Genomic DNA, 12,779 nt, shown 5'->3' with positions numbered 1-12,779 from the left:
CTACATAACTTTTCCAGTTTCAGAGACAGCAATCACTCACACTGATGGCAAAATTTTGAATTCTTTTCTAAAAATAGCTAAATTTTCCTAAATGACAGATTGCTCAAAAATATAGGAAAACACGATATGAGCTCTTTTTCCCGAAGCATTGCTGTGCAAACATTTGAGGGGTGAGAACCATCCTCGCATTTAGGTGAAGGGACCGCCTCCTCCTCAACCTCCTGCTTTTTATTTTTGCCCCAATTCTTTGAGAACGACAGGACAAACACAAAGGCTGTTGAATTTTAATAAGAACTATTCTTAAAACTATAAAACAAATCGGGGAACAGGGCGGCGATAAAGAAGGACCAACCCTGAAAATCTTTGAATTTTTAATGTCACTCTTTACTTTTACTTGAGAAAAGTTGTTTTATTTCTTTTATTCAATAAGTGAAGAACAAAAGCCGAGCTGACAAACCATAACTAAAAAAAAGCAGGAATCTGGGCATGGGCATAGCTAGGGATGTTACCTGTGAAGCCAGCGCGCAAGTTAGGGGAAGAATAAGGGGTAAGTTTACCGAATTACCCTTAATATTATTTCTATATATTTTTTGAGTTTTCTTAAAGGGCAACAAGGTTTCTACTGGACGGTGTCCCCTACCCAAGCATAACTACACCCACACTATAGACCCACCAGCTTCAAAAAGTGAAAAGCATAATTATCGTAAATGTTTGGTAAAAAAGCACACATGAGCAGAGCAGGCGAAGAACAAACTGAAGACAAAGTAGACCTTTAATGAAAAAGAACAACAGGCGAAAAATAACAAAAACGTACTCTCTTTTTCCAAATGTGTCCCGTCTGTATTTCCTTCTTGCAGAAATAGTTTAAACTCGAATCTTTTGATACCGATACTTTTCTGCGCCTTCTGAATGTCGGGAAACCGTCCCTTATACGAACAAACTTTTGTTAACAGGCAGGCATACATGGAAGGGGACTTCAGTCCTAATTCCTTCCCTGGAAGTTAGGTGAATTATGCACTTTTTCTTATTGACTTCTCATCTTCAAATTTGACACTTAGCATTCATTTATTTTTACGAACGCCACCAATGGTGAAAAATTACCTCCCCCCCGCCCCATCATCGATTTTTAATAGTACAAATATATGTAGCTTACCTGATCCAAAAATTCTGGGTAGCTGTAAGACATCCCCACGTTGTTGATAAGAATTCCAATGTCCAACCCTTCAATATTCTTTGCAATTTTCTCAAAAATTTCGGGGCCATTTGTGAAGTCTACGTCAATAGTCTTAGTTTTCACGTCATATCTTGATTCTACAAGGAATAAGCTAAATTAGGTACTTAAACCAAAGATGTTACTCAAGTTCTTAAGTTCGTACTCATACCCCTCAAAATTTGAGTTTAAAAAAATATATTTCCCGAGGTTTGCCGATTTTTTCGGTTTATTTTCTCCCTTTTTTTTAGCTTTTTTAATTTCGTATCCCAAAATGTAACCCCACTGCATTCTCTCATATGTGTCAGGTGCAGCTAAAGAAAAAAACAGCATTCTATTCATTACATGACTGAATTATAAAAACCTTTTTCTCTATTAATTTAAAAAAACGAAGTTATTCCGAGGGAAGTAAAGAGCGAAGTTGAAACTTAAAATGGACAAAAATCATTACTTCACAGTCTCTCTAATATATACCAATAATACTTGGACAAATAAACCAACTAATTTTGTTTCCCTATGCTTTTAGGATTATAAAAACTAGCGCTTTACAGAAAACACAAAATTCAAGCATAAAAAACAGGAATATTGATTTGGGAGTCAAAAGTGAGTATTTAGCCAGACAACAATAAACGAATCTATAAAGCTTTTTATATTCTTACGCCTAGTTGTGACATCAGTAACTTTCAATATACAATTAAAATTATCTTAAAAACACAAGCGTAAAACTGAATATTTTTTTTTAATAACCGCGAAATAATTGAACAGCATACAGACATATTAGATTGATTTATCAGATAGCATTTTGGTCTCGCCAGCTAGAATACCAATAGTGAGTAATATACAGTCTTATATTGTAAGAAATATGCTTTAGTATTACTTGAAATGAAGATCAAATAAGACATAATATAAACTCTGATGAACAGTGAATTTCAAGCTATGATACAAATTCTAAAGTAAGTCTTTAGCGTTAATACTATCAAGATGGCTTTACTTCGAACTTGTGTACAAACTAATTATTACATGTCCTTTTCAGAACCAAAACGATAGCCAGTCAGTGAACTGAGCAATTGTGCAGAAGTGATACCAAATTGAACGTAAAAAAAAATAAAGCAACAATCCTTAAAATGGGTTGTTGCTTTATCTTAAAAAGGATTGATCCTAAAAGGGATTGGTATAATATTTTCATTCAGTAAGAAGTGTCCTTAATTGGCTTGCTTTTACTGTACCAAAACCCCTATATTATTTTGTGTTTTCAGTGAGCGATATTTTTTTTATAATCCTGAAAGCATAGGGAAACATAACTAGTTACTTATATGTTCAAGATTTATTGATATGATTATTAATAATTTTTGTAGATTTTAAGTTTCAACTTTGCTCTTTACTTCTCTCGGAAAAACTTTTGTTTTTAAAAATTAATCTTTGTTTGTTTTTGATTAAAATTTAATGCAGAAACAACGTTGCCATGATCTTTTTTTTAATACGGAATAATATATATTCATTTTAAGTTTTAATGTCACCCCTTGAGAAATGGCATAAAAAGTGCCATTTTTGTCGCAGATATCTGAATTTATAAAAAGCACGTAGATATGAGACATAGCCTTTGAATGAGACACTAAGCATCTCCCTATGATATTCTGGTAGCCTTCTAGGCCTGTTGAAAAAAAAAAAAAAAAAAAAAAAAACGGGAGACAGATCCGTGCTACCGATGCAAAAGTTATTTTCCTTGTTTTTCCAGGAGGGGGCTGTAATTCATGGTATGGGATTTTCGACCTTGCTGATTCCAATGGTACACTTTTTATTTTGATCTGACGCCATTCTCAAGGGGTTTGAGGTTTTTTCAAAATCGCCTTAAATTTCTTTTCGCAATAAATTTTTACTTTTAAGACGAACCGAAATAATAGTTACCATTATTTAGTCAGTGTCAGATGGTAATTTTTTTCACTTGAATTTTTTTAAACACGTTTTATAACTTTTGGTTACTATGGGCTGTGGTTCGCTTACTAGGTTGTAGCTACCGCTGCAACCATGATCTAGTACCCCCACCCCACCTACTCTGCAATGAGCGTAATATCCCTTGAAATAGAACTAGAGCTATGAAACCATAGATAATTACGAAATGTTATCGTATTGAGGTAACTGCAAGGAAAAGAGGTAGGCCTACTGGCCTACTCCTGTCAGGGCTGACCCTGACCTGGAAGAATTTACTAAATCGGCGAGGAAAAATTTACTAGATCGCATCTGTTTTTACTAAATGCTCAAAAAAAATTGTTGCAAAAAAAATCATCGATTTTTACTATAGGACGATAATCAATACGATTTCCACAATCTTTTTTCCTTTTTTCTTATTTTTTTTCGTTTTCATAGTATGATTGAAAATTCCGGAAACCTACAAGTTCAAAAATCCTTTTTTTGGATATATATATATATATATATATATATATATATATATATATATATATATATATATTTCGGCGTCTAAAGGTCGACAAAATCAGCTTTCTGTGTATCAAATCTTACCAACTAAAAATGAAGCTATAATGACACTTGGGTTTGTGATGATTGGGAATCTATTGGAATCAAAACAAAAGCCAACCACCCAAGGTGATCAGGTGAATCTCCTCAGTTTGAAAATGTTTATTGAGTAAAAAGGAGCCTGCTGAGAGAAATTAAAAGTAAGTAGAAATGTAACATTATATATATATATATATATATATATATATATATATATATATATATATATATATATATATATATATATATATATATATATATATATATATATATATATATATATATATATATATATATATATATATATATATATATATATATATATATATATATATATATATATATATATATATATATATATCATAAAGAAAGAAAAACTAGCGAAAATGGGGTTTTTATAGGCAAAATTAATATACTGAAAAAACAGAGCGAATATTTTGAGAGGACAAACGCCTCTCTTCTTCAGGGTGAAACGAAACGATATATCAATAAAAGCCAAAAATTAAAAGAATTAAAACCAAATACCTAACAACCATAAAAGCGAGTTATTCGCCAATATCCGCGATTTGCACAAAATCCAATTTTGGTATACATTGGCGCGACTATCGTTTACATCGTTTCATTTCGCGCTGAAGAAGAGAGGCGTTTGTCCTCTCGAAATATTCGCTTTGTTTTTTCAGTATTTTCATTTGGCCTATAAAAACCCCATTTTTGCTCATTTTTGTTTCTTTATGTGATGTCAGGCCATTATGGTTTAAGAAATTATCTTTGTCATACTTAAGGGGAGCATTCAACCGATGTTGTCAGTACGTTCATATCTCTTGTCAGAAAAAAAGCTAATCTGATTAATCAACAGTATCTTCTTCATAATTGTAAAATGAATCGTATTTTACCCAAATCAATGCGACCTTCACTTCACTTGAACACACGTAACGAACGGCAATTTACAGAACGTATAGGGTTTGGTATTTTAAATAATGTTATTAACGATTGTAAAAGCAAGCTCGACTTGTGAAATCAGTATATTATCAGGCTAGAGTGAGAAAGGTTCTGTACACTTTCTCATGCCGATTTTCATCAAATTAAGGGTCTTGATGACAATTATTTTCATCTTGACTGTAGGATTTCTAGACACCGACTTTCTGAGAAATTACACCGTTTAAAGTTGGAAAAACTCTCTAATAATCCACCTTTTGTCCCAAATGCGTATCCTGGTCCTGCTGTGATAAATTTCAGCTCCACGTCCCTTACAACAGAGCAAAATGAAGTTCTATCGAAAGGATTGAAATTCTCGATAACCCCTTCGAAAATACCTTATAGTGAAGTTATCGCGAACACAGAGGGGGCATTTCATGACTCTCGTACGGATATTGGAGAGATTGCTGAGGTTAGAGCACAATTTGTTGAAACTTTGTTGGATTCGCCTTCTGTTAATAATCGAAATTTAAAAAATTTTAGTAAAAATGAACACTTGGTCTTACACGCACTACATAAAGATCATTCCAGGATTATTACGAAAGCCGTTAAAGGCGATACTGTTGTTGTGATAGATTCAGATGATTACGACAAAAAGTCAGAGAAATTTTAAATGATTCTAACACATATGAACAATTAGCTACCAATCCCACAGAAAAATTTGTACAGGAAGTCCGAAAAGAGCTTTCTTATCTAAAAGGAAAAGGTGAAATTACAGATCAGCTGTACAAAAGGTTTTACCCACGCGGATGCACGTCCCTTCGCTTTTATGGTCTTCCTAAAGTTCATAAGCCCGGTAATCCACTTCGACCCATTGTTTCTTCTTTTAATTCTCCTACAGCAAAAATAGAAAAATTCTTATCAGTTATATTTCGCCCATATTAAAAATAATACGCCCATATTATAGTGATATATCCTATATTAAAAATTCCGCTGATTTTGTTTCCAAGGTAAAGCAAGTTTCGGTTAAACCAAATATAAGAATTGGCAGTTTTGATGCGGATTCAATGTATACCAATTGTGATCCTCAAAAGGCCGAACTGTTTTTGGAGCAAAAACTTAATTCTAACCCATCTATATCAGAAAATTCTACTCTTTCGAATCAGACACTTCTTTCGCTTACAGCCTTTTGTAACAGAACTTCTTTTTACCTCCATTATAGAGGCATTTTTTATAGACAGAAATATGGGCTCTCCATGGGTGCCCCCTTTCTCCAATACAGGCTGATATCTTCATGGAAGACCTTGAAGAAAGGGCTATTTTGCAAAGTTCTTGTAAACCTGAATTTTGGGTTCGTTTTAAAGATGATATTTTTATTTATGAGAGCATGGTGACGAGTCTCTGGGTTCTATTCTTCACTTACTCAACTCCTTGGATCCAAAACTGAAATTTACTCAGGAATCAGAGAAAGAGAGGCGTCTTCCTTTCTTAGATGTTCTGGTGCACCGAAATGATTCAGGTTTCGAGTTTAGTGTCTATAGAAAACCCACACATAATGACCGTTACTTAAGTTATTCCTCTAATCATTCTCCTGCTGTGAAAAGAGGAGTTGTCACTTCTCTAGTTGATAGAGCATTGAAAGTTTGTTCAACACGTTTCTTGGATTTAGGGCTCAACCACCTTAGAGATATTTTATTTGGGAATGGTTATCCAATTAGTTTAATAAATTCTGCAATTGCAAAACGCATTAAGAGATTATCAGATAGTTCCACAGAAAACACAAATCAAAGGGAAAATTCAGTTTATCTTGGTCTCCCATACATTAAAGGGATTTCAGACCACATTTCAAAAAATCTAAGGAAAAATAACATTTGCACTTATTATAGACCCAGAAAAACTATCAGGTCCCAAACTCATCTAGGTAAAGATCCCGTCCTAATGGGTGAAAACTCCGGGGTTTACGGAATTTCTTGTTCGTGTGGTCTTTGGTATATCAGAAGAACTGATTAGCGAAAAACAGATAGATTAACTCAGCACTCTAGTTCAATTAATAATATACTTAAAAAGCGGAAAAACCCAGAAAATTTTTACTCTGCCCTTGCAGAGCACATTTTTGAAAAACCAGACCATACTATTTTGTTTAATCAAGCTAGTCTTATTTCGCATGATAAAGGTATTGTCCAGCACTACAAAGAAGCTGTTGAAATTCATAAATACCAACATTTAGGTCTAGCTTTAAACAGAGATTCCGGTGATTTAAGAATAAATATATATATATATATATATATATATATATATATATATATATATATATATATATATATATATATATATATATATATATATATATATATATATATATATATATATATATATATATATATATATATATATATATATATATATATATATATATATATATATATATATATATATATATATATATATATATAATGTTACATTTCTACTTACTTTTAATTTCTCTCAGCAGGCTCCTTTTTCCTCAATAAAAATTTTCCGACTGAAGAGATTCACCAAATCACCTTGGGTGGTTTTGTTTTGGGTGGCTATACTGGCTACTGGCTTTTGTTTTGATTCCTATAGATTCCCAATCATCACAAATCCAAGTGTCATTACAGCTTCATTTTTAGTTGGTAAGATTTGATACACAGAAAAATGTTTTTGTCGACCTTTAGGCGCCGAAAGTGAAGTGTCTTTTGTTTATGAAAATAGGTGACTGCTTGTCTGTCTCTTTAAGAGACAGACAAGCGAAATTGTAAATTGTAAAACAGACAAGCAAAAATTGTAACTTGTCAAATATTTACGATAATTTTTTTCCCTGAATTCATGGAAAATAAAATAAGTTTTGTTTACTATAAATCATGACTTTTTACTAGATTTCGGGAAATTTACTAGATCCTCTAAATTTTTTTTTTTACTAGATCTAGTAAAATCCTACTGACGGTGGCAACCTTGACAAAAATACTGAATTGTTCAATAATTTTGTAAAATGTACCATATTTTGTGGGATTGTACTAAATTGTATCAGTAGAGATGAAATGTGACAAAATGGAACAACTGTACCACGTTCGCCACCACCGGGAATCACTGTCCAGGTCCTCTGAAGTACTATATCTAGTATATCCAGCTAGCTGTGACAACCATGGTTGTATAAATAGAAGCCTCAATTTAGAGAGACCGGCGTTAACTGGATCTCCCTGTTGAGGCTATTCAAAAATTGTAAAAAAATGGAATTTCAGTATGCACTCTTAGAAACTTTAACAGTGTTTATTACAATTTTATATTAAAAGTGTTTCAATCGATACATAGTTTTAAATTACCTTTTCACTTGTAAAATATACAATAAAAACTCATTTTTAGTTTTTCATTCATCTATGAAATGTTTTTTAAAATATATTTAACCAAGATTCAACTTGAGAATATATTTTTAACGCATGAGTCGCATACACTGAAAATATGAGCGATGAAACAAGAAATTGCAATAGGGAATTAAGATTCTTCCCCGCTAATTAAAACAAAAAGTTAGGTACATAAGCGTCAGGTTTGTGCATTATATGGTAAAAGCATGAAATTTGACAGACATGTGTAGAAAAATATGGAAAATCTGACTGGGGTCAGAAACACATTTTTTGACGCGATAGTCACGCCGATTTGCGTTTTTCCGCTTGGGAAATCACTGACTAGATTCTCTGAATTTACTAGATATAGTGAATCTTACTAACGGGGGCAACCCTCAATATACGAATTGAAGCCTCAATTTATGGAGACCGGCGTTAACTGGATCTCACTATTGAGGCTATTCAAAAATTGTAACTTTTAGATATTTTAAGAAATTCTTAAATACTAGTGGAAACTTTAACAGCGTTTATATCAATTTAATATTAAAAGTGTTTCAACCGGTACATAGTTTTTAAATTACATTTTTACCTGTAGGATTTACAATGAAAACTCATTTTTAGTTTGTCATTTATCTATGAAATGTTTTTCTAAATATATTTAACGAGGATTCAACTTGAGAAAATATTTTTAACGCATGAGTCACATTCACTGAAAATATGAGCGATGAAACAAGAAATTGCAATAGGGTATTAAGATGCTTCCCCGCTAATTAAAACAAATAGTTAGGTACATAAGCGTCAGGTTTGTGCATTTTATGGTAAAAGCATGAAATTTGGCAGACATGTGCAGAAAAATATGGAGACACTGACTGGGATCAGAAACACATTTTTTGACGCGATAGTCGCGCCGTTATACAAAAATACTGAATTGTACCACATTGTACCATAATTTTGTAAAAGGTATCATATTGTATTGGATTGTACTAAATTGTACCAATAGAGGTGAATTGTACCAGAATGGGACAATTGTTACATGTTTGGCGTCACTGAGGGCATCTATAGTTGTAGTAGGGTACAATTTTGAATATAGTTAAATATCCTGTAATATATTAGTCGACTTATTTCAGCACTTCCATAGAAGTTGCTTAAGATTATATATCTTAGAATCATTTTTTTAGAAAAAACTGATGCCTCCACAAACCATGATGAAGAATAGAAGTGAAAGTTTGAATAATTTTGGCCGACTCAACCTAGGGCTATAAGATTTATTTTGAACCTGGAGAAAGACTTGTTAGATCCTTTGACATTTTTGACTACAATGAAACTATCAGTATTTCTGTCCGACTTCTCTGGAGCCCTCCAACTGCTTTTGATCCTTTAAAAGAGTACTAGAGCTTCAAATATTGAATCAGCCCCCACGCCAAGTTTTTACTTTCTCTTGTTTTAATCAAAGTGGCCTGTAGTGAGTTTCTCATCCTTATGTCGGGCCCCTTATTTCGACAATGAATATTTTTGTTCTATTTTTTCTTTCGCATTGGGGTTCCCTTAGTCTAATGGCTTAAAGATACAAGTTCCAAGCCAATCGGAAAAATACATTTTTGGGGGTGGGGGTATGTCTCCCAATTTTTTTTTTCCTTCGTTAAGTTTCTCTTGCCCCAAGGACTTACTTTGCGCTCGTAGATTACAGATACACACCCGTCAATCAAGATTTTTTTAAAACTATTATGACACTACTGCATGTTAGATTGCATTCATTAACGTGAACTGCATTCGTATTAACGTATGCCTGAAGAAGAATAAATTGATCTTCTAGTTCCCTTTTTTCTATTCTGGTGAGTCTCTAGTCCCTCGCAAAGGAATCAATTTTCAAACAAAAATTATGTTTTATATTTTTTCTACTAAGCTTTAAGAAGAAACCTATTTTTAACTTGTAATCAATGTTTCAGAAGAATAAAAGATTATTACAAGAATTTTTTTTAGCCCTGGTAGCCTTTACAATGGCTGTAGGACATTGATAAAGAATAACAATGAATTTTGGCATAAGCCGTTCAAATCCAGGAGTGAACTTGTGCTGAAATAAGATCATACTTCACAGTCTGACTGATAACTCTGAATTCAGGCAAGAGTCTAATCTACTCTTGTCATATTGTTTTTTAAGTTGCAAAACTGGATCATTTATGGTGATGGGTGGGAAAATTTTGCGTCATACTGTCACTTGTAGGTCTTAGCATGAATTGCAGGGTTTTGAACAGGGTTGCCACCCCGGCCTGGAAGAATTTACTAAATCTGAGAGGAAAAAATTACTAAATAGCGTCTGTTCATACTAAATGGTAAAAAAAAAAATTTCTATAGGATCGATATTTACTATAGGAGGATAATCAATAGGATTTACACAATCTTTTTTTCTCTTTTATCTTTCGTTTTCATTGTATGATTGAAAATTCTGGAAACCAATAAGTTAAAAAATCCCTTTTTTTGGATTATTTGGATGTACTATTGGATAGGCTTCGTATTTCAGATGCGGTGTATCCAAGACCTCAAACATAGTCTGAAATCTTGGATTCCGGAAATCCTGCTGATGAAGTCCGGCTTGGAATTCATCACTGGACTTCAGGTCATAAAATTGAGATATAGTAAAAAATTACAAAACAATCAACGAAGAAAAACAGCTACAACTAATATTCATGAAGTAATTCAGTCAATGAGGTTCTTAGAATCTGAGGTGGGTTTGGCTTTTGAAATTAGTTCCCCAGTTTCCGTTTTTAGGTTTGAAATCTAAACCCTTCATTTTTACATTTTAAGATAAAATTTGCCAGTTTTTAAATACCAATTGGGCTGGTCTTTAAATAAGAGATAAGCTGCTCACCAAGAATTCTTGCAAATTTTAAAGCAATTAATTTAGGATTTTTTTAAACTGATTTTTTGTGAATTCTCTCTCGTTTGTATTCAAGAAAATCAAAAACCAATACAATCTATGCCACTTCAAAATAAAAATGACATAATCGGCTACCGGTTTAGTTGTAAAATTATGTAAAATAAAAAGTGCACCTCAAATTGGACTAGGCCTGCCAAGAAAAAGAAAACATATATAACATACGATAATTCATTTTAAAAAAATAACATTGTGTCAATAGTCTTCATGTCAGGTAAATCATACAAATTGGAAAGTAAGAAGAAAAATATGTAGTCACAATTAAAAAAAGTCGCACTTAAGAGGCTTTAATCGTCCTCGGCCCCATCCAAATTTAAAGTATACACTAGTGTCGAATTCTGACTGAAGGGATCTACTTGTTTCCATTTCTTGATAGCCCGAGTCAAATTGCTGGGGATCACCCAGTCATGTACTCCACTTGAAAACCTGAGAACAAGTTGCTTCGTTTTCATCAAGGACGAAACATTTGAGACATTTAGCCTATTCTAGTTTCTAGCTTTGATGACTGACAAAATCAAGAACAGTCGTTTTGTTCCGGAACTTGAATCGGGCTGCTTGCAGAGAGTCAGACAAAACTTAGGCAAGTATATAAAAAGTAATTTTCCAGTAGCGTCTTTAAAAAGGGGCAAAGCTAACTAAAAAACATAGGAGTTGTTATGAGAGTGGGAAATTTTTCTGAAAACAAATTAAGCCGGTACACCAGTCCTGATTTTAAATAGTTTGCCTTTCAAAGCGACTATCAAGAAGAAGCCTAGAGAAAGGAGAGATTTTTAAGCACTAGGGTTGATGCGAAATCGCAAAAATGAGGGCAATAGTAGCTGTAATATCTAACATAATCGAAATCAGATTTTGTAATGAATGGACCCTAATTTTTTCCCCTGAATTCGTGGAAAATAACAAAATTTTTGTTTACTACAAATCATGACTTTTTACTAGATTTCGAAAATTTTACTAGATCCTCTAAATTTACTAGATTTTTTTTTATTTTACTAGATATAGTAAAATCCTACTGAAGGTGGCAACCCTGGGTCCTGTACTAAACGAACTCTTTTATATATCTCAAACTGAATACACGATGAAAAACCCGATTTTACGGGATGATTCAAGACACCGCTGCAGAGAAATACAATGTATAGCGTGGTTTTAATTAAGTATACTATATTTAAAGTGTTTTTTTTTGGGGGGGGGAGGTACCTAGGTTAGGTTACGTATTTAATATAAGCTATGCTTTGCCCCCCCCCCCCTAATGTGCAAATATATAGCCCAAACTTGTTTCTAAACTATTACATAGTCATTCATAGCCTATTTATTTTATTTCATTAACATTAACCAAACTAGCACTACATAAAAGAGTCCGTTTGGTACAAGAGTACCGAAAAGAGTGCAATTATTTGAAATGCGTGCTATATTTTAAGTCAGGTCCAGACAGAATTCGAATTCCACCTCTGCGGTGGTGTTTTACGTCCACGCCACATGAAAGCAAGTAATGGGTAAATACTCGGTTTGTTTCTATTTAGGACCAAGGTTAAAAAATCTGTTTCTCGGTCGGCAAAATCGCGTTCAAAATAAACAAAAGCTTCATGTTTATACACCAAAGAAAGTATCCGATTTACGCTTTTTTACACGTATTTGAATTAGAATTATGTATAATTATATAGAGGATTTTTTTCTTCGAAGATTTTAGAGAGATTTGCTTTCAGTTAAAGATGTCAGCGTAATTTCACATGAAGTCGCTCGGTTGTTTTTGCTGGACAAAATTTACCGCCTTCTATCAGAACAGCTTCTACTAAAATGCGAGAACTTCAAGCGATCATGCTGAATCATACATTACCCAGTCAAATTGAGGTGAATG

The 12,779-nt window shown here is 33.1% G+C and overlaps 1 protein-coding gene across 2 annotated transcripts in view; it reads right to left on the bottom strand.

The window, feature by feature from the left end:
- Positions 1–12,779, bottom strand: part of spidey (hydroxysteroid 17-beta dehydrogenase 12 spidey) — an 85,210-nt gene that overhangs the window by 46,023 nt on the left and 26,408 nt on the right. For both annotated transcript variants that reach the window (XR_016141681.1, XM_089088122.1), the window contains exon 4: positions 1,154–1,311. Coding sequence is in view for 1 of the 2 variants with exons in the window: in XM_089088122.1 (XP_088944248.1) it covers positions 1,154–1,311 (158 nt within the window). In the remaining variant the exon portion in view is untranslated. The remainder of the gene's footprint in view (positions 1–1,153; positions 1,312–12,779) is intronic.

The sequence above is a fragment of the Artemia sp. Qi Xiang Cuo genome, chromosome 1 (genome assembly GCF_049724085.1).
Source record: "Artemia sp. Qi Xiang Cuo chromosome 1, ASM4972408v1, whole genome shotgun sequence".
Taxonomy (NCBI): domain Eukaryota; kingdom Metazoa; phylum Arthropoda; class Branchiopoda; order Anostraca; family Artemiidae; genus Artemia; species Artemia sp. Qi Xiang Cuo.
Note: the sequence above shows the minus strand (reverse complement) of the source record. Positions and strands in the feature narration are given on the sequence as shown.